At 38.2% G+C, this 23,117-nt stretch overlaps 1 protein-coding gene across 8 annotated transcripts; it reads left to right on the forward strand.

The window, feature by feature from the left end:
• Positions 1 to 46: 46 nt before the first annotated feature.
• On the forward strand, positions 47 to 16,364 carry LOC127437757 (bromodomain-containing protein 1-like). 8 transcript variants are annotated; one of them, XR_007896600.1, is made up of 15 exons: positions 83 to 467; positions 1,224 to 2,600; positions 3,834 to 3,990; positions 4,096 to 4,227; positions 4,513 to 4,641; positions 5,103 to 5,415; positions 5,702 to 5,962; positions 6,621 to 7,097; positions 7,227 to 7,356; positions 8,217 to 8,249; positions 9,834 to 9,964; positions 10,876 to 10,985; positions 11,298 to 11,452; positions 13,825 to 14,051; positions 14,125 to 14,273. XR_007896600.1 is itself a non-coding variant. In XM_051692905.1 (14 exons), the coding sequence occupies exons 2-14, from the start codon at positions 1,243 to 1,245 to the stop codon at positions 14,291 to 14,293; spliced, it is 3,555 nt and encodes a 1,184-aa protein (XP_051548865.1). In that variant the 5' UTR covers positions 47 to 210; positions 1,224 to 1,242; the 3' UTR covers positions 14,294 to 16,364. The 8 variants fall into 8 exon arrangements, 7 of the variants coding, with proteins under 7 accessions (XP_051548865.1, XP_051548864.1, XP_051548867.1 ...); XM_051692905.1 differs by lacking the exon at positions 13,825 to 14,051 and having other exon boundaries at positions 47 to 210; positions 14,125 to 16,364; XM_051692904.1 differs by lacking the exon at positions 13,825 to 14,051 and having other exon boundaries at positions 14,125 to 16,364.
• The last annotated feature ends 6,753 nt before the right edge of the window (positions 16,365 to 23,117 follow it).

Genomic DNA, 23,117 nt, shown 5'->3' on the forward strand with positions numbered 1-23,117 from the left:
TATGAATGATTTGCCCCCCCACCATACTACGTTTCGGAAATCTGCTTCCTTGATTTTGGCGCTTGGACGATATGCGTACGCTTCTGTGCGTGATGACGCAGTACGAAAGGCGATGGAGAGCTGCAGCCGCATTGTTGTGGGGGGAAGAAATGCGAGCTAACCTGCTAGCATAGAGCCCACACGGCCAGCGCAACAAGAACCGAAAAACAGGCACGTTAGCATGGTTGAGCTGCTGCTACCGTGAGCGAGTAACTCCGGCTTTTAAATGCGCATTTTTGAATCCCAGAGGCCGTTACGAATACCTCATATTACCATTCGAATACAGCGGATAAGCGGCTCGTGGACGGTAGCGCCCATAGCGAGGCTCGTGTTTGGATTAAACCTACTGCTGTTCAGTAGGCCACGCCGCTGCTGCTTTGAGCTCGGCCTTGCTGCCTTTAAAGCTTAATTTAACGTCGACGGCGAAGGTAAGAACACACCTTAGTAACGGCAAACGAGCCTGTGTGATTTTAATATGTATCCATAGCCACAATAGACGTGTGTATTTATGTTTTTACAAAGCCTGTTTTGTTTTGTTTGACGCCATGTTTGCAGAAATGTCGGTGGACCCCTCCGAAGAGCATTAGCTCACTAGCACAGCCACAAGCAGGCCGTAGGATCCCGTGTCTGTCCTTGTTGCTCAGTTGTGTGTTTGTGTGTTTCCTCCAGAGCTGTGTGTGTCCGCCCTGCCCCCTCAAACAAACAAAAGCCCGGACGTAAAAACCACGACTGTTGTCTGTTACACATCAGTGTTGTGGTTATATGGGTATGGGTTAATGTGTCATTGTGTGAAGCTAAAGAAGTCCGTCAAGGAGTTCAATAGAAATAGTAAATTTTAGTCAGTAGTATGTTAAGAAGTGCTCAGGTTGATAGTCACTTTAAATGACGTTGTATTAATAACAATGTTAGCTTGGTAGTATTTGTAACTAAATACGGGACAACGACACAATAACAATGAATTACATGCGCAAGTGTTTTGTTTCCAATTCAGCCGTTTCAAACTTGGGTTTGGGTTGCCATGGACACAGGCCGGGATGTTTGCTTACAATTGGATCTAAATCGTGAAATTAATGTGTAACCGTTTCTTTTTCCGTTTACAATTGAGTATTGAAATACCTGCTGATAAAATTGTGGTTTTGAATCAGTTGAAAGTTGATGTGTGTTGTTCTTGTGTCATACTTTAGTTCCTCTGAGGCATTCAAAATGAGGAAGAAGGCTCGGCATAATCGTGTAGCTACCCCACAGAGGCCTCCCTCGCCCATCAAACCCTCACGCAACCGTGAGACCTTGACTTATGCCGAGGCCCAGCGTATGGTTGAGCTGGAGATAGATGGACGTGTCCACAGGCTCAGCATTTACGACAAACTGGATGTTATTGACAGTGATGACCCTTTAGCTCAGGAGATCGTCGAGTGCACCAGCAACAAGGAGAACAATGAAAAGCCGCAGCAGGTTCTGGTGCGTTCGGTGCGGCTTCAAAAAAACCAGCAGAAGAAGAGTGCTGCGTTGACGACTGTGCAGGGTCCACCAGCTCAGGGCAGGCTGCCGGAGCCAAAGATCCGAACGGTCGAGTACAACCTCCCAGCGGTGCCACGGAGGCCGTCTGCGTACTATACTTACGTCGAGAAGACATCTGATGAGCTTGATGAGGAGGTTGAGTATGATATGGACGAGGAAGACTATGCATGGCTTGAGCTTATCAATGAGAAGAGGAAGAGTGACGGTCACAGCCAGGTCTCTCAGAATGTCTTTGAGTTCCTCATGGACCGCTTTGAGAAGGAGTCTTTCTTTGAGACCCAGGGTCAAGGCGACCACCAGTCGCTTATCGACGAGGACGCTGTGTGCTGTATCTGCATGGACGGCGAGTGCCAGAACAGTAATGCTATTCTGTTCTGTGACTTGTGCAATCTTGCAGTGCATCAAGAGTGTTATGGCGTCCCCCACATCCCAGAGGGCCGGTGGCTTTGCCGCCATTGCCTGAATTCACCCACCCAGTTGGCAGAGTGTATATTCTGCCCCAATAAGGGCGGAGCCCTTAAGAGAACAGACGATGACCGCTGGGGGCACGTTGTTTGCGCCATCTGGGTCCCCGAAGTCGGCTTTACCAATACTGTCTTCATCGAGCCCATTGACGGTGTGGCAAACATTCCACCGGCCCGCTGGAAACTCACCTGTTACCTGTGTAAGAAGAAGGGAGTTGGTGCTTGTATTCAGTGTAGCAAGGCAAACTGTTACACTGCTTTCCATGTGAGCTGTGCTCAGAAAGCTGGCCTTTACATGAAGATGGAGCCCATCAAAGAGGTTACTGAATCAGGAGCCACCACGTTCTCGGTGAAGAAAACAGCCTATTGCTGCTCGCATACCCCTAACGGTTGTGTGAGGAGACCCCTCACTATATATGAGGACTCCAAACCCAAGAACAGTTTATGTAAGAAGGGTGCTCACAGAGGAGGAAGGGAAAAGGCAAGGGGATGCCAGAAAAAGAAGAATAAAATGACAGAATCGCCAGAGTCTGTTGATGAAGCTCCCAAGGTGTCTGGACCCAGTATTACTCCTAAAAGGTAGGTGTCCCTCTGGCATGGATTTTCTTTTGCGTATGCAATTATTTTATACAATAATAGTTTCATTTGCATTATATAATACTATTTTAGAAATGTTGAAGTTCTACCATTTTGTAAGACTGAAGCTCGCGTCACACTAGCAGACTCCAGCAACTCCATCTTGGTCGAGGGTGTCATACATGCGCCAAGTGTTTTGCTGAGATCGCACTCTCCAGTCGGGGGTATGACATGCTTGCCGATTAAGAATGGTGGAGGGGTGAAAGACATGCCAACTCACTGCAACACTCTCTGATTCCCTGTCTCGTGGAGATCGCCAAAATAACAGGAGTACAGTGTGAGCATAAACAATTGTAATAGTGATTTAGAAAGCGATTCATGGAGTATTTATCCCTTCGAAGCTGCCGTAGAAGCTTTCAGTGAGTAAAGAAATTACATTCAGTAAAAACCGACTGTTGTGGCTCTGCTTTCCTATTTTATTAGTCATTTAGTGTAGGAGAAAAACGCTTTGTGACAGAATCACTATGGATTGCAATCATCATTTGCGATGAAAACGTTCAGATCAGTCAGCAAACGCTAATGTGCGGTTCGTCTCACTCCGCCTGGCTGCCGATTGTTAATTAAGCTAACCTGAAAATCACTGGAAAAATCATCTAGATTGGTGCCAGCTTAAGGCCACGTCCACACTATCAATTTTTTTTTGTTTGAAATTCAGTTTTCAGCTTCCTAATGTCGTCATTTTCCAGAGTATGTGGTAATGGAGAGCATTTTCGGTGGAGGAAACATGTTGAAGTGTGGATGAGGCGTAAACATAGCGAAATCAAGGCATTTTCAGACAAAAAAAAAATTTATGTGGACGTGGCCTATGTACATAGACGTAACTTAGAAATTCTTAGTTTTATTAAGATCAATTTCACTCTAATCCGTTAAAGTTTGGAACTCCATTTTTAGTTTCCTAACATGATCGTTTATGGAGAGCATTTTGAAAGTCTCAGTTTTCGGTGAAGGAAAATGCCATTTGAGTGTGAATGAGATGTGTAAACATGGCAAAATCAATGCTTTTTCAAACAAAAAAATATTGTGGATGTGGCCTGGGTTCCAGTTTTACCTAGACATGTTAATGACAGTCTCATTAAAGATTCTAGTAATTTTTCTGTATCTTTTGTTTTTAAATCTTTTGAAGCTTTGTAATACTCTATTGCATTTGATATGTGTGTCTGCTTTCTTGACTTCCAGTTTCAACACAATCCTCAACCAAGTTTCTCTCCAGAAGAAGAAGGTTTTTTTGAAACGTGTCCTCAGTTACTGGATGCTCAAGAGGCAGTCAAGAAACGGTGTCCCACTAATAAGACGCCTACAGACGGCCATACAGATGCAAAAACCACCAGAACAGGTGAGACTTTCAAAGCACCAGATATTTGTGGACTTGTGATTTTTTTTCTTTTCTTTTTTTTTTTCTTCTGGGAATTGAGTGGGATTTTTCATTTTTGTATGACAGGTGCAGAATGAGGAGGACTTTCAAGATTTGACAGAGCAGTTAAAGGACTGGCATCGTTTACGGCACGACCTGGAGCGAGCTCGCTTGCTGCTGGAGCTCATTCGTAAGAGAGAGAAGCTAAAGAGGGAGGAGGTACAGTCACTGTCATGTGATGTAAAATGGAAGAGGAATTGCTCAAATAACTGTTCAGGGATCAGTTTTAATAAACCTCTTTCAGTGAGGGGAGAATTGTGTTGAGATTTTGAGCGGTGAAGCGCATTGGGTATTTCAAATGTAAAATCAGGTGCATTTTTTTTCTATATCACATAGCAATGGTAATGTTTGCATTTACATGTAAATAATCTCACATTTGTTCATTCAATGCATGTGTTAATGTTAGTTGTAGTACATACACATGTTTTGGTCTGATTTCTATAGATGAAATTGCAGCAGTCAGTTTTGGAGATGCAGCTCATTCCATTTCCTGTCTTGCTGCGAGCGGTGCTGGATCAGCTGCAGGAGAGGGACCAGACCAAAATCTTTGCCCAGCCTGTCAGCGTCAAAGAGGTAAGACTGTCTCATTCTAGTGAGCTTCAAGTCAACTCTTTGTAATTCTGACAGGGAAATTATTTCGTATTTATTTTCTAATCTCCATAAATACAAACTGTACCAGTCAAAGGTTTGGACACAATTTGTTTCTTATTTCCTTAAAAATCATTTGATGTAAAGGCTATGCTTTAATGCTTGAAATTAGTTTTGTCGGCAAATAGAAATTATGCCTATGTGTGATTTTTATTTTTATTTTGTTATTTTTTTTTGGTCTCTACAAGAATTGCCATACTGCCATTTGTGTTATTTCATAGTTTAGATGCCTTTTATTTGTAATGCTATAAAGTGGACAAAATAGTGATGACCAAGAATGAGTTGGTGTATCTAAACTTCTGGAGTGGTGATGTATGTACATAGTTCATAATATTGACATTTTTAGGCTCTTGTTCCACAGTCTGTTTTGTCTCTTTTGTCTGTAGGTTCCTGACTATCTAGACCACATCAAGCACCCTATGGACTTCTCTACCATGAGGAAACGCATTGACTCTCATGGGTACAACAACCTGGATGAGTTTGAGGATGATTTCAACCTCATTATTAACAACTGCATGAAGTACAACGCCAAGGACACCTTCTTCTACCGCGCTGCTGTACGGCTAAGAGACCATGGTGGAGCAATCCTCAGGAAGACAAGGCGGGACGTTGAGCGGATAGGCTTTGACTTCACCAGTGGAATGCACCTCGCTGAGCCTCCTAAGATAGAGCCACCTCCATCATTGTCCTGGGAAGATGGTAAGAATCTAACCATTTAAAGGAGTAATTAACCCAAAAAATATCTGTCATTATTTATTCACCTTCTTGTTCCAAAATGAATTACTTTCTTGTGGGGAGTCCCTAACATTCTGCCTGATACCTATAGTGTTCCATGGAAGAAATGCATGCATATTTGAAACCACAGAAGGCTAAGTAAATGATGACAGAATTTGTTTTTGTTTGAACTGTCCCTTATAATGTCCATTGATGTTTTGAGATTTAGGTTTGTTGATCCCATAATGGATTTTATTCTGTTTTGCTGCAGTTGACCGACTGTTAAACCCAGCCAATCGGGAACACATGTCTAAGGAGGAACAGTTGAATAAGCTGTTGGAGACACAGGATTCAGTGAGTGCCATGAAGTCATGCCCTTCCAGGAGCAAACGGCTCAAGTTACTCAAAAAGACCATCGGTGACGTACGGATGGAAATGGGTAAAAAAACGGAGCCCCCTTCATCAAAGCAAAACAATCCCAAAGAAGAGGAGAATATGCCGCTTTCAGTATCACAGGCCCAAGAGGAAGAAGGTACTATACTGTTGAATCATATGATATAGTTAAGTGTCATAGTAGCTCAAATTCAGTTGGGATCTAATCACATAATATCAGCAATATACAGTAATATTTTCAGAAGTATAAAATTATTAAACCGAGTGGCAGCTACAAACAAAATATGCTTTTCTCAGAACTACTTTCACTTTTTTTTGCAATAACTTTAACCAACTAGACTCAAGGTCATTTTAATTGGAAAAATGAAGTCAGTTCTCACAAATTCACACAGGTTTCCTAGCAGAGTAACTATAGGTGTAGTTCATCACATTAACTATGGACATGCAACTATTGTTTTTAAAAGCTACTTGTATTCATTTTGAACAGAATATTTGTTTTATTTAAAATCTTACAAGCTTTATTTGTGAAATGTGTGTTGCATGAAAAGTGTGCTTGTGTTTGATATTGTTATTTAATGCATTGACATTCATGCATTAAGTGTGGCTTAAGTGTTGAAATAATTTTGGGGGCCACTTCATATGTACAATTTGCATTTTATTTCAAACATACTACTTGCTTTAAATGTGAATTATTTTCAGTTGTATCTGGTCTATGGTGCAGGTCATTTGAGCTCCCTTTTGAAATTGTGAAAACCTTCAAATTGGGTTTGTATTAAACAGTTCATCCATTTTTACAGGTGACAAGTCATTTCCTCCAAAACTGGAGCCTTCGGACTCTGTACCACTTCTGACAACCTCCGCAAGTCCCTCTGAACCTCCAACACTGAAACCTGTGGACCCCAGCCCTGAAAAGTGCCCAAAAAGGGTCAAATTCGACGGGGAGACGCTTTCTACCTCACTTCTAAACGGATTCTCACCTGACGTTCTGCCCTCTGAAAACAACATTATGGTCGCTACCTCCACTGTTACCGAACCAGCAAATACAGTCAACCGACGGACGGCTGTGCTGTTCCAGAAGTCAAAGAGTCCACAGAAGGGGTCAAACATGAGTGAATCCCCAGTTGACTGCCCTCAGTTGGGCTCTAAGACATTTCTGTCAGTGGTCATCCCTCGGCTCGAAACCCTACTCCAGCACAGAAAGAGGACGCGTAATGCGAGCGGAGACAGTCAGGATGAAGACGAGGATGAGTGTCCAGTCAAACGCTTGGATACTGGTAAACACTAATGCAAGCACAAACCACTGAGGTTGACTTAGTGATGCAGAAAGTGATTTGATTTTGAGAAATAGCCAGGGTACCCTTACACATGCATATGTTTGACCCTTCTGTGTATTTTGCTGACAGGTTTGTCTAATGGCTTTTTGGAGCCGAAGAAAGGGCTAACTGTGAGTCGATCGTCAGAGCCTCGCCGGCGCTGTGCTTCAGAGTCCAGCATCTCCTCCAGCGGAAGTGGGAGCGCCCAGGAGAACACAAGGTGGGAATAAGCACATGGATTAGAACTATTACAGAATAATGCAGTTTCCTACAGAAGTTTTACAGTGGGGGACAGGGTTAGAAATTAAGGCGTACTCGGGTTAAAAATGCCCCTGAAATTTAAAATATAGGGGCAAAAATGACCCCATAATGAATTCTTCTATTTAGGCCTAATTATGTATTATTGTATACAGTATGTTTATGTTGATTGAATTTATGCATAATAGGTAATACATTCTCAATGTAGTTGAGTGAAATTAAAGGGTTAGTTCACCCAAAAATAAAAATGATCTGATCATTTACTTACCCTCATGCCATCTCAGATGTGTATAACAAATGAAGATCTTTAGAAGAATATCTCTTCTCTGTAGGTCCATACAATTTAAGTGAATGGGTGCCAAAATGTTGAAGCTCCAAAATCCAAAGGGCAACATAAAAGTACTCCAGACGACTCTGCTGGTTAAGTCCATGTCTTCTGAAGCGATATGATAGGTGTGGGTGAGAAACACAAAACACATTTTTTATTATTATTATAAATTCTCCTCCTTGCACAGTCAATCACTACTTCACTTTTACATTCTCCTTCTGTTTTTGGTCATTCACAGTCTTCATGCATATCTCCCCCTACTGGGCAAGGAGGAGAATTTATGATAAAAAATGACTTAAATGTTGATCTGTTTCTCACCCAACCCTATCATATCGTGTTTGAACACATGGATTTAACCACTGGAGTCATAAGGATTACTTTTATGCTCCCTTTGTTTATTTTGGAGCTTCCAAATTTTGGCACACATTCACTTGCATTGTGAGGACCAACAGAGCTGAAATATTCTTCTAAAAATTGTAACTTTTGTTCTGCAGAAGAAAGTCATCCACGTCTAGGATGCCAGGAGGGTGAGTACCTGTAAATCATGAGATGATTTTCATTTTTGGGTGAACTATACCTTTAAGGTTAATCAATTGATTCAATTTAACATTTGACATGAAAGGATGATGTCATATTTTTTTTTATTTGGTCAAAAAAAGGCCTTTAAAGGTATAAAATTCCCCTAAAAATCAAATCAAATATTGCCCTTTAATAGACCTTATAGCAGCGCCAACCTTGATTTTTGATTGGAATGACAATGAGGCTGTGAGGAACCATCGTACAGTCTGTTCAATGGGCTGTACTGCAGTTTAAATTGTATTTGGATCATTCTGCGGACAAAACATTGAAAAAAATAACTTGCCAAGAACATTCAGTTGACAAAGAACTCCAGACAACATGAGTTGTGGAAAATCAAATGGGATCAAAGAGATTGAAACTGTGCATGCCGCTGAAGAGATGGTAAGTCTAAATTTTAAACACTTGTTGTCATATTAGGGCTGCACGATTACAAGTCATAGTTGTCGATAATTTCCCTTGATATTGTAATCATGATTTAATATAATTTGTTATTTCTATTAAACATATTTTGTTTAGGGCCACTGCATGCCATATTCTTTATTTAGGCTAAATATCTAAAACAAGTGGAGAACTTAAACATGTGAGACAGAAAACTGCACTAAACTCACTCTTTAGGACTGTTACTGATACTGATGGAATCTGTGTGTGCAGAATTCCTGAGAAAAGTCTGCAGATTTCCACAGAATTAGGACACGGATCATTCACAAATTTCCACACATTCCCTGCCCCTTCTGTGTGTGTTATTAAATGTTTTAGCAAATTTTATAGTTCCTTCAGCAGCCATTAAGACTGTAGTACTTTCAAGTCAGTTTAAATAAATTTTACCATGTTTAAGTCAGATTAAATTTCATAGAGTACATTTCATAGACTTTTAAACAAAAAAAACACTGAAAATGCCAAAAAAGTCAGATTCTGTCTGGACTGATCTAAACACTCTGATTCATCATTCTATTCATGTGCACAACGAACGTGTCTCTGATTGTTTACAGTGCTCAATGTTGCAAAGAACACAACAAAAGTTAGTTACGACTGGAAAATACCTACAGAATTCTGTAATTGACACTTTTCACAATTGGTTAATTGCGGCAGCCATGATTGTAATCTCGATTATTTTTTAAATTTATTTTGCAGCCCTATTTCATATGAACAACCAGTCAGTAATGATGCCAATTTTACATTTAAATAGACTAAATAGTTCTTGGTTCATTTCGAGCCACTCAGCCTCAGTGGGTCAGACCCTGTGAATTCATCCAGGGGATTCATTGAATCATTAGACTGATTCAGACAATTTAATTTTAGTCTTGGAGCTATTCAATAGCAAATCCAGCTCATGAGAGTAATTACTTTAGTTCATGAAGTCTTTAGTTGTCCACCACTGAATGTTGGTATTTAATGTCCAGTCAAAACATTATCAACATTGCCAGCCATCAAAATTCAGTACTTTATCACATTCCACAATATGCAATGCACAGTGTTTTTGAGGTTTTCTTAGTTGTGATGAATTTTGAACAGCTTTTTTGGATCTTTCTCAGTGATGTCAGTCATGTAAGGAGTGGCAAAGGGAAGCTGGCAATGACGAGACGAAATACGACGGACGATAAAAAAGAGCTGGTCAAATGTGTGGAAACAGGGAACATTTCCAAAGCCAGTAAGATGGCAGCAGGTGAGCGTCCAGCTTTTAGCGGGCGAGATTGGGTCTGTAGGTTTTTACACCAGCCTCATCCTTCAGTTCAGTGCAATGGGTCGGCTGCGATACATAGATGACCCATTCTGGCAGCTGCTTTGGTGTCCTGTCAGCTCTGTGGAAGCTTGCTGTCCTTTCTTTTGCTTGCTTTGGCACTGACCTGCTCTTCATGGCTTTGTCTAACACCATAAAAGACCTCTGCTTACTGCTGTACTGTCTGCATGTGTGAAACCCTCATGTTTTAATAGTCATCACAGCTTATCCTGTCACTCTGGGTAGTTGCTGCTAACATTCACTTGCTAACATGGCACTTTAAAGGAATGGTTCACCCACAATAGTTAACCTTACATAAGGGTAAGTAAATGATGAAATAATCTTTATTTTTGGGTGAACTATTTTCAATTAAAAGTAATTCCATCCCAAATTTCTAATTTCAAATTCCTCAAAGTTTTCTCCTTGATTGCCTACCATTGCTGAGTGAAATCTTTTGGCCTACCACGTGCTTTCCCAGAAATAGTAAGCTTACTTCTGCATTCTGACTCGCAAGCATGTCAGAGTCTGAGTGGGCTCATTAGTCACATGAAATGTTTGGCTTATTCAAACCACATGTGATCCAAAATATTTTTTTCCAGATCACGCTTGTTAGCCTGTTTGATAAAAATGAACAGTTTGTTTTTGAAAAATAATAAAGAAATCGAGTTTTGCAAATACCATCTGAGGCATAATGGTGTCAGATAAATGGCTCGTCATGCTTCCGTTAAATAAATATGACCCTTTGCTGCCTATTGCTGATTGGCCAAATACTGCAGTGGCTCTTGAGGTGTTCTGCGCCATTTTTTTTTTTTTTACGGTGAACCCCTCATAACTTTACACTATTCCTACTTTCATAGAGATTGACAGCAGCAATATTTGGATGCCTGCTAACACTTCACCACTAAATCTGGAGCCCCTTAAAGTAGTTTGGGCCAAACTTAGTGGATATCCTTCCTATCCTGCCTTGGTGAGTGTGCATGTGTGCATGCCCTTCACAGACTGGTTCTCCTTCTCTTTTTCTTATTTCATGCATCAGCCTTTTCAGTGGCCAACACTCAACCATAACATTACTTGCCAGGTGATACAACCAGGATGTGTATGTGTGTACATTTGTTGTGTGTGTGTGTTTCAACCATTGTGGCAACCATTTACATTTCCAAAAGTGTATGCATTAGTAGTAACAGGCACACACTGAGTTACCACCACCAGGTCAGGCCTTTCGGGATGTGTGTTAGAGGATTAGCGTTGTGTTGTTGATGGCCTCTCTGCCCACCTGTAGATCATAGATCCTCAGATGCCTCGAGCGGTTTGCCAACTCAACGGCGAGTTAATTCCCACCCCTCCACGGGACGTGCTCAGGGTCGGAGAGCTGATGCAGTTCAGGTCCAAGGAGAAACTCTTCCTCGTCCGCTTCTTCGACAGCAAACGCAACTGGTGAGAAGTCGCACTTTGAAGTATTCAAAAATGTATACAGTGAAAATGAAATTTGAACAATTACTTAAAGGGAAAATTCACCCAAAAATTAAAATTCTGTTTTCTTTCTTTCTTGTTGTTCCAAATGATTTCACAGTCGAAACGTACTGTTACTATTATTTATAGAAGTTGAATGGTAACGGAGTCATTCTGCCGAACATCTTTTTTGTTTCATGGGAAAAAATCACACAGGTTTGGAATACGAGGGGGGATAAAATGATAACAGAATAACAGAACTATCCCTTTTTAAAAGTATTTTCAGTAGATATTAGTATGTTAATCATAGCATTATCCTGGAAATCTTCTGCTTTACAAATCAGAATGTGTCTTAGAACAGATTACACCATGTCCTAAACAGGCTTGATGTGATAAAGCAACAAACAAATGCTATCTCTACCATGATAATCGGAGGTTTTGTTTTAACCAACTGAAGATATAGTGGGTCTGTTCCAAAACTTAGTGAGCTGCCTACATAGGCAGCTGCCTTCTATGGCAGCATTCTTACTGAAATGTTGCCTCTTAATAAAGCGATTTGGAATGCTCTACATAGGCGGCAGCTCCGCATCATTCAAATAACGCTCCTCACGCACATCACGGTGCATTCTGGGAGCGCTTACCCAGGGAAGAGTACCTAAAGTGCTGTCTTAAAATTTGGCCAAAATGACATATCTTAAGATAATTAAGATACCTTTTGGAACAGTCTTCGCATCTGGAGAGCGCCTACGATGTCTTAAAATGCTGCCTCTGGAGGATGTTCACTAGTTTTTGGAACAGACCCATAGTCAGTCTCTTGGTTTTGATTTTTGTTGCATTGCACTGGGTTGCCCAAACCATTTAATTAATTGTCTTTAGTCCAAAATCCTGCTCCATTTAGCTGTATGTAAGCATACATTTTTTTTCCTATTGGCTGTGATTTTGTTGCTCCATGCGGCTTTTTCATTTTCAATATAGAGCGCAACGGTCTGGTTCCCACTAAAAATCCCACTAACTTTTTCCATAAACAAATGTATTTTAACGATAACTTATAAACCTTTTAAGACAGACTTACTGTGAGCTTTTTGTTTTTATTTTTATTTTTTTTTAAGACAGAAAAAATATTCTGGGTTCAGTACGAGTTAAATTCAGTCGACCGCATTTATTACATAATGTTGATTACAATGAAACATGATTTTAGTGTGGTGAAAATTACTTGTTAACATTTTCGTTGTAAAGTTATATCCAATTTACAACTTTAACTGCTTTTCCACCATCGGGCTGAACAGTTCTCGTTCCAAAACCGTGCCGTTCTGTGCGATCCAGGCCAGTTGGTGTGGTTACACTTTCCACTATGGTACTGTAAAATCAGGAGAATGTACATAACAGATCCGTCCTTTGGTGACTGCGTGAGAGGTAAATATTGGAGCGAGTGCACAATTTGAGGATGAGTGCATATTCCAGTTTTTAGTACTGCTTTTACTCTGCTAACAAACAGCAAAGACACGAAAGCAAAGATAAAAATGTGAGAGGTTTATCATCATTTGCTGAGGGCTTGTTTACACACAAAGGTAAAAGTTAGTCTGGGAAAAGGATATTTTTTATTTGAAAATAGTATGAGTATATATTGATACATTTTGAGTTTTAATGAGCTAGTAATCTACTTCCCTGACGAAAAAGGCATGTAGAAAAATACATTTAGGCAACAATACTAGTTAAACCATCATCATAAAGTAATGAAGATAGACTAAACATACATTTTATTAACTTCAGCCTAATATTAGTGAACTTGGTGAGCAAGAAACAACTTAAAGCGTTATACGGTGCATTGGCAAATTGACAATTGTGAGTCGGCACATACTAAATCCATTCCACCAGCACTGTTGAAAATGGTTGAGTACAGTTAGCTAACCATGCTGAGAATTCTGAGAACGGTTTATAATCATGCTTTTCCGAACTGTGCTTATGTGGAAATGCTACTGCAACCATTCCATACCGTGCTCCAAACCATTCAGCCCGATGGTGGAAAAGCAGCTTTTGTTGCCATGACAACGTGGCACTGAAGGCCCTAAAACAAGCGTAAAAACAGCGATTAAACAGAATTAAAGTGCTTTTCTAAAATTGTAAGCTTCACATTTCTGCCTTTTTTAAACACTCCAAAAATTGGCCTCATTCACTTCCATTGTAAGTGCCTCACTCAAATCTCGATTTTTGCTTTTTTTTTGTTGTTGTTTTTTTTTGTTTTTGTTTTTTAGAAAAGGAGGGAAGTGTCTTTATAAAATTTGTGTTAATCAACGTTATGCCACATTTGCTGTCGATTAAGCTTAACTTGTATTAAACCCGGAATATTCCCTTAATAGAGGAATTCCTGGTGATGAACTACAATACCTATGATCCTGGTGAGAAAGGATCCACCAATCAGAGAATTGCGGACAGCAAAGCGCACCAAACAAGCTCTGCAGCGACTGCCCATAACATATGGGAAAATAACTTCCAGAACCAACATGGCTGAAAAAGTGGGCTGGCACTGTTGCGCTCTATGGACAGAAAAATTACTTTACTCTAGAAACTTGGCACATTGCGCCTGGTAAGGACAAGGTGTAATAAGTCCAGCTTCTGTTGCTGTTTTAAAATAACCCTGACTCTTCAATCTTCCCCAGGCAATGGCTTCCTAAATCCAAGATGGTACCGTTTGGGATTGACAAGACCTTAGACAAAAGTAAAATGTTGGAAGGCAGAACGTCAGGTGTCCGTAAAGCTGTGCAAAGCGCCTTCAACAGTGCCATGAACCACTTGAGCCTTGTCCAGGATTTAGGCGCTGGAGATTAACCCTTGGTCATTTTAAGGGTTTTGTCAAGCCCCAAAGTTTACCCAACGTTACGCTTGCGTATCAGACTGGCCGTGTTTTACCGAGGCCCCCTGACCTCCCCTCTTCCTCCAAACTCTGTTCGGAGCCGTCAAGCTTCTCAACAGACGAATGTGAGAGCACCTTCACTCTCCTCTAATGTGCTGCAAGACTGCTGTGAACTCGCACTGCCATCTACTTTCCTTTACACTTCCATCACCATCCACGAAAATGCCTCGTGTTTAACTCTGGCTGTAAATAAAAGTCATCCTAAATTATCCAACACTAATTTATTATTATTGTTTTGGTTTGTACTGCACATGACCTCCTGGAATATTTCTTCTCCAAGATAGTTTCTCAAGCGCACTGAGGTGCGAACCCATCTGGTGCTACATCACGTGCAAAGCCTTGATTTTTCCGTATTAGAGACTTGGAAGAGGCTGTCGCACTTACTGTATCAAACTTTTTTTGTTTTTGCCTTTTTTGTTTTACGGTTAAGTTATTGTAATTTGTCAATGCAAGCTTCTCCTCCTTGGCATTAACATGTTATCTACTTTTTTATATAAAAAATATTCTTATGGGACACAACTGATGTTTTGTAAATATTTATATAAAGCTATGAAATTATATACATGTAATAATTTAGAGTGGTTAAAAATTAAATCAGAGAAGAGGAAAACAGCAGTAGCGATGAAACCAGAAGTGCGTCACTCATGCAAAACCAAAAATTTTGCTGCCCAGTTTTTTTTTTTTTTTAATCCTTTTGTAATGTTATCCCTGGTTTTCACATTAGTTTGTGTGAATGTCTGACAAACAAATAGTATGACAAAATATCCCCAAGTTTTTTTATTTTACCGTGCTCTCGGGAACTGTATGTGTAGGTATGCATAAAGATGTACCTGTACAAATGTGTTGTATTAGGACAGAGAAAAGTATGCAAAAACTTTATATTCAGAGTAGGCATATTTTGGTGGAAGCTGTGTTTGCCTATTTTTGCTTTGTGTGGGTGTTTTAATCATAGCCATCTGTTGTGACTGTTTAACTGTGTCTCTCTCCAGTATGGATTCTGGGTAGCATTCTGGGTTAAAAAACACTTTTTGTATGAATGTCTTGTACTTATACTGACTGGTACTCTTGTTTCTTTTCTCTGGGAGGATCACAATATAGCCAATGATAGTGAGTGCTGGCGAGATCCAGTATTTTTTAAGGACACTGAAAATAAAAAACCTATAAAAAAAAAAATCACTGTTGGTGCTGCATTTATTTATTTGATATTTCACAGCTGTATTAAGGGAACTGTAACCTTAAAATGAGGGTCTGACCAGTGATTTTGCTAAGCAATGTAAGAAGCAAGTCAGTAGATGGAGCTCTTGAATCGAGCACAGTGTTTTGAGTTTGAATTGATGATCAGTCATACTATGGGGCCCATTGTACAAAGGTGCCTGGAGTTGTTCCTGGCAGGCAGCAGATGCCCTAACCCTGCCCCCATCCCTAATCCATACCATATGTAGCCTGTAAAGCTGGGTAGCCTGCCACAAACAACTTCAGCCACCTTTCTCCCATTGTGTACTAGGGGTGTCCCTGTAAAACACCCGCCTCAGTCAAATGATAGATTACAGTGACAGAATGGCACTGTAAAAGATCTCTTCCAAACTCTTATAATCTTTGAGCAGAGCCCTTTTATTTGAAATCCACACAACCTGTTCCAATAGTGTCTGGCTTGTCATCCAACAAGCACTGCTGTGCAATCTCTCTTTTTTTTCTTCCTCATATTGTCCCTTTCATTCGACCATTATTAATGTGTCCGTTTATCCCAGTTTGCACATCTGCTGGTGGGCAATGATACATATTCCACAAAGTAATTATTAGCAACTAAAATCAACAACAGAAATTATGCTTCGCAATCTGAGGAAACTCCATTTAAAAAGCCTTTGAAGTGTTTGTGATTAAATTAGGCTAGAACAGTTATTAACCACAGTCTGTCATATGTCTATTTTACACAAACACCATGTGTATTGTTAAATATTCCACATATTTAAAAGTTTTAATAAAGTCAAACAATTGAATAAACCCTTTGGAGTCAGGGTCTTGTTACCAAATTTTATTTTTTGATCATCATTGTTGGGGTTTCCTAAAACTAATTATTTAGGATGTTGGTAAAGAATTAGACTGTATTAAAATACTTGGGGAAATAAGTGGTAACGTACAGTGAGCCTGTCTTTATCGCAAAACAAAGCCTGACAAAGTGATCAGGATATTGAAGGGTTTTATTTTGCAGAAATGATGGGCTGATTTATCATAATCCTGCTTTTGACTTGCTACTTGCCAAATAAATAAATGGACATGAAATATTAATTTGATAGTGTTTCAAAATTACAGCCACAAGATATAATTATACGTTAACATGATTTTAGTGTGATAAAATTGCTTATAGGTTTTATCGGCATTGTGTCATGGCAATGAAGTTGTAAAATTGGATATAACTTTACACAGAAAAGGCTACTAAGCAATTTTATCACACTAAAATCATAAGACCTATGTTTACATATTTTGGCAATAGGCTGCTTTTGAAACTTTTAATGTTTACAGATTGGCCCAATTCACTTCCACTGTAAGTGTCTTTTATTTTTTTATAAATAAACGTGGGACAAGTAGAAAGTGTTTTTTGTGCTAATTAACATTATGCCACAAGTGCTGTTAATTGAGCTTAATTTATATTTGAAAGTGATGCTGAACATTCTGTTGGTCATGCCATTGTCAGTTATTTCTTTTTCTTTTTCATGATTGCTATTTATAAAATAGTGCAATTGGCAATAGCAGCAAAGAAGAAAAATACAAAGATATTGCCCATTCGGCTGTTTTCAGTCTTAAATTGTTCTGTTCAGATAAAGGGTTTGCATTGGTAATGGCTTGTTTGTTATGGCAAGCTCCATGGAAAGACTTGTGAAAAATCTCATGTGGAAGCAAGCCACACCTCCAGATTCTGTGCAGTTTGAAGAGGCAGCTTACTGTGTATGCTGTGCCTTTGGTCTCCAAGCTGTGGCCCTCTACAATTGAATAAAGGATGATCCACCGAGAAGAGGCTACCGCTAGCTTCTCATTACAGGTGTATATTCAAGTGGGACATATGTGAACAGCATTGAACATCAAGTCTTTAATGCACACTGTATGTGTAAAACATCACCTGCTTAGCATGAACCACAGATTTTTATTTATTTATGAAGACTGATTGCTTGTAGAGATGAGCCAGCAAGAGAAATTATGATAAATCTGGCATCAATCGTGCTGTCCCAGCATCCCTACCATGGAAACTCAGCTGTAATGCACAGACCTGCACTTCAGTCTCAGAGCTTCCAGGGTCTCCAGAGTTAGAAAATCACAGGCGAAAGCAAGCCATCCTTGACATATGATGCAAGACCTGAGAATCAGTGCTGTGTCCCTGGTAACCAAGCTCTTGCCTGCAATGTCTGAAAAAGGAAATGGGGCCTCTGACTCGATTGCTGTTCCTTCCTCACATCTAAGTGGTGTAGAAAAGCACACACTGTGGATTTGAATTTATAAGCACAATTGTTTCCATTTGTTTTTGGAATGCATTCATTTGCGATCCACATGTTGTAGTTTGCAAAGAGAAGGAACAAGGTATTTGTTCTGCAGTTTCATATACAGAAGTGCAGAGCAAACAATGCTGGACTTCTCAGACAAACAAATTATGATTTGTGATTAACAGCTCTGAAGAAGTCCAACTAAATAAATATTATAGAGCATCAACAACAGTTACATTTAATAAGTAGCATCAAATTGAGCTTCTGAAACCAATTTTTAGAAAAGTCCAAATGCACAAATTGTTATACGGTTAAAAATAATATCATCATAAACCTATGACTGAATGCAGTGTCAAATCACCTTAAACGGCTTCACATAAGGTTTATTTATATCTGCCTTTATATATCTGGACAAACACCCCCAAAGCTGATTTAGAGATGGTGAAAATGTCATATATTTAGTTTGAGTTCACATCACCTTAAAGGGATAGTTCACTAAAAAATGAAAATTCATTTACTCACCCTCATGCCATCCCAGATGTGTATGACTTTCTTCTGCAGAACACAAATGAAGATTTTTAGAAGAATATATTAATAGGTCCATATGATGCAAGTGAATGGTGGCCAGAACTTTGAAGCTCCAAAAAGCACATAAAGGCAGCATAAAAAGAATCCATATGACTTTTTATAAGCGATATGATAGGGGTGGGTGAGAAACAGATCAATATTTAAGTCTTTTTCAAGATTTAAATATCCACTTTACTTTCCTAAGCATTCTTCTCTCCTTTAGTTCTTTAGTTTTTGGCAATTCCTATTCTTCTTTCATACTGCAACCTACTGGGCAGGGAGGAGAATTTATAGTAAAAAAAAAAGAACTTATATATTGATTCATTTTTCACCCACACCTATCATATCACTTCTGATTATATAGATAACCACTGGAGTCATATGGATTACTTTTATGCTGCCTTTATGTGCTTTTAGGACTTTCATAATTTTGGTCACCATTCAGTTGCATTGTATATACCCACAGCTGAGATATTCTTCTAAAAATGTTCATTTGTGTTCTGTAGATGAAAGAAAGTCATATACATATGGGATGGCATGAGGGTGAGTAAATGATGAGAGAATCTTCATTTTTGGGTGAACTATTCCTTTAAGTTTTTACCCAAGCTAAAAACAAGGACAGCTAATGTTGACATTAGAGGACAAAGAGTGTGATATGGCAAAGTGTAGATAGTTTTGTAGGTTATAAACCTTTTAACATTGTATGAAGGATAGTTTGATCTTTGGCTTAATGACATACGCTTATTTATTTAGGCTACAGTAAACATTTTAAAATATTCTGCCTTTGGTGGATGAGATTTTTCTTGCTTACTTCAGGTCGGGTTTTCATTACTTTCAGGCTATAATATGTGATATCTATGCAGTGTAATTACTGTGTTACAATGTAATTACAATGTGAATCAGTGTAATGATATTAGCAGACTTATCATGGGACAAAAACAACAGCAGAACAATATCCTTGTGTGCCTCCAGACACTTCCATAAAATAATATCAATATTCATGTGTTCAGATGTGTCCTATTAACAAGGCTGAATGCCTGTTGTTTATTGTGGGACAGATTTACATTGATGTTTGTTTCCATGACATTCGCCAAGGTTAGTATTGATTCCAGAGGCTTGATGTAGAGAAGAACAAGAAAAGTTTGACAATATTATTGATTACCACTCAGTCAAATGTACAGTATCCTATTTTTACACCATTCATCCTTGACAAAGACAATGAGCACATTCATGATCCAACATTTATCTGATCCACATAAACCTAGTTTCAAGTTAAAGTAAAAATTTCAAATGCTTGATCAATTACATTTTCAGTGGGGGGGTTGTCATGATCTTATTAAATCTCAGAGCTCTGGAATTATTACTCTGTCTCGTTATTCATGTTGTAGGCTATATTAATACAAGGTATGCTACAAACCTTTTGCCATTTTAATGGTAAAAAAGTGTGGGTCAGTTAGCGATATACATGTAGTACAACAGGTCATTCACAGATTAAAAAAAAATATATATATTATTATTTATAAAAAAAAAAAAGGCAACTATTGTTGCCAGAACCTAACTGTAAGAAATACAATGCAATTTTTTTAGGCATTAAGGGATTGATTTTAATCAACAGAGAACAGCATAAAAATGGCTTCAAAGGTAACATATGGACTAAAAGCCATAAAACATACATTTTGATTTCATGAGCTTAACATGTATAATATACAGTATATGTATAATGGGCATCAGTACATGATGTACTGATGCCCATTATAATAATGCAGATGGTACAATGGAAGGACACAAGATGAATTAAATTTTATTAAAAGTGGTCTTTCTAGCAACTGGGGAAATAATGGCACGCTGAAAACAATTCTAGTAAGATTTACATTTTTGCACAGTTTTTCTAAGTACATTTTAATGGTATAAAAGTAAGTAAAATCTACTTCATGACATAAAATTGATTAAACTGAGTGAGTAAATTTAACTTAAACATCTCAGTTACTACCTAAACCGTTGTGTATTACAAATCTGATGTACATGATACTTAAATATGTTTAGTTAAATTGCATGAATATTTCATTAGAACATTTCACATTTTAATCTTTCCTTATAAACACAAGTTTAATTATGTACCACATGACACACTGAAGCTTCTATATAAGGGCATCTTGTTGCATGCTATATAGTATATTAGACAACATCAATTTGCATTATTGGCAATATATAAAAGTTATGGGGTGGTGCATGCAGACCTCAACACTTGGTGCATATACGAAACACGATGACGGTAACAATCAACAGATATTTTTCTTATCATGACCGGGTAATTTTAAGAACTGGTAGTGAAGGAACTTCAAGCTTCACAAAACAAGAAGTTACCAACAAAATGAACATTAAAAACAATAAATAAACGTGCAAACAGTGAAACTATGCAAGCTAATTATTCAAGCCCGGTGCATACTGTGAACACCACTTTCAAAAAGATTGCATTTAATATTAATAATAAATAATGAATACATTTTAAAATGTACTAAATTTGTTTACTTGTGAAATTTACTCAAATTAGCGAATACATATTACAATATTTTCTACTTTAAGATTGATACATTATGACACATTGTAAAGATAACAAACAATCAAAAACAGTATGTAGCATACTTATAAACTGGAGCATTACTTTTTACATGTTTGAATTGAGTATAAATTTAGAATTAGCTTTATATTTTCAAGTTCATGCTTAAACTAACTTATTAAATGTAGAAAGTACTTAATCTTTTATGCTATCTTTACCACAACATTTTTTTTTCAGTGCTTCACAAATGCTAAAAATGTTCAATTAAAGAATTACTATTGTAATTCAGACTTTTGCATGTATTTAAAAGTGAAATAATAAAAACATTTTTCAATAACATATATAATTTTACTGTGTTGTAAAGGCCCCTAACCATCATCTGAATCTAATGGTGAGCATTACGGTTAAGCTGTGTTCGGGCCTAGCACTTTCAACCGGCATACCTTGGGCCTCTTATTTACTGCTGTTTCTTGGAAAGGAAGTGTAATGAGCATCATCAGACTCTGATGAGAAACATAATTAGTCAGATGGGGAAGATTTCTGACATAATTACATTGGCTGTCTCTGTCCGCTTGAATTAGGAATCAATGAATTTTGTTAATCAAGGCTGAGGCTGTGGGGTCCCAATGTGCTCAGAACATTGGACAATTTCCTGAAAAGAAACAGACAGAAGTTTAAAAATGACATGAGGTCATTAGAAGTGGAATTCGGAGCATATAAAAGACAAATGAGAATTAATCAAACTCTCAAAGCCTTCCTCAGATTTCAAGGACAGCTTTTGAAACACCTTACAGCATTGATTTGAATTCATTATTCAAATGAAATACAGCCCATAAACACCTACTTAATCTGCAGAACACAATATGTAAGGGTTTTTAATTATAATCCCTACAAAACTCATTTATCTTGTAATTCACATCTTCATCTTTGACAAGCACTTCATTTCAGATCTCTTTTAAGGAAAAAACACTTGACCATTTAAAATACTACAAAATGACACATCATTAATATAGTTCTGTCATGCAGAATTAAATTATTCTTTGTTGTGTTTAAAACCGTGAAAAAATATTTAATCTTTCTGAGTGTGATGTAGCATGTCTCATTTTTTCCACTTAGTATTTCATCCAGGATTATTGTTGCTTTTGATCTGCCAAATCAAGACCCCTTCAGTTGACGTCATCAGTCAGTATCCTTCAAGTTTGATAAGCGATCGAGAGATTTGGATAGACTAAGCACAAGATTCTCCATAGTAGAGTTTTGGGTTCATTTATAGTATAATTCAGTAAAAGGATCATTGCCACTAGGAATATGGAAGAATCAGGCTTTGGGATTTAAAGAGATTGTAGAAGCAGGACTTTTCCAAGCATCCAATCTAGCAGCAGGCACAACAGCTCCCCGCTGAAGTTTTATTTTCTTTGATTGGTCATAGTTCTCCTCATTAGCATATCTCCGTACAACACATTGTTACTTGAAAAACCTCCGGGGCTTTCTAATGAAAATAATAGCGGCAGATTAAACATCTTTTTTTCTTATGTTTATCAACTAAAAACAAAAAAAAAAAACACAGTCAGGAAATTGGAGCTCCACGTTGATGATACTGTATGTCCGTTATTTTTCTACTGGCCTGATTGAATAGATCTTTAAGGTTTTAGAAATTGAATGGCTTCCAATGAAATGAGTAGCTCCTAATTATATAAACACACTGAATGACTAATATGTAGCCAATTATGAAAATGAATAATTTTGTAGTGTGTAAGAGTTCAGGAGATGTTTTAAAGTGCAATTTCAAAAATATAGTTTATCTTGCTACAGTTTACTTTTAAACAAAGTACTTCATTAGTAAGGTGAGGTATAATACTCCACTCATTAGTGGTGCTTGAAAAAGCAAGCATCATATTGTTATTGCTCATACTTAGGCAAAGGTTTTTGTTTTTTTCAGAATGCTTAAACCCTAAATTTTGCTACGGACATGAATGATATCTTAAATCGTGCAGTTTGTTTAGAATATATGAGGCTGATGTATGCTATCACTAGTCTAAGCATTCAGATTTATGGTTTTCACCTAGCAGACAATAAAACAGGTGAAAAATCCCAAAGACTTATATTGATGGAAGAATGTACTGTAAGTCATACTTCCCAAAA

Source organism: Myxocyprinus asiaticus, chromosome 48 (genome assembly GCF_019703515.2).
Source record: "Myxocyprinus asiaticus isolate MX2 ecotype Aquarium Trade chromosome 48, UBuf_Myxa_2, whole genome shotgun sequence".
In the NCBI taxonomy this organism is placed as follows: Eukaryota; Metazoa; Chordata; class Actinopteri; order Cypriniformes; family Catostomidae; genus Myxocyprinus; species Myxocyprinus asiaticus.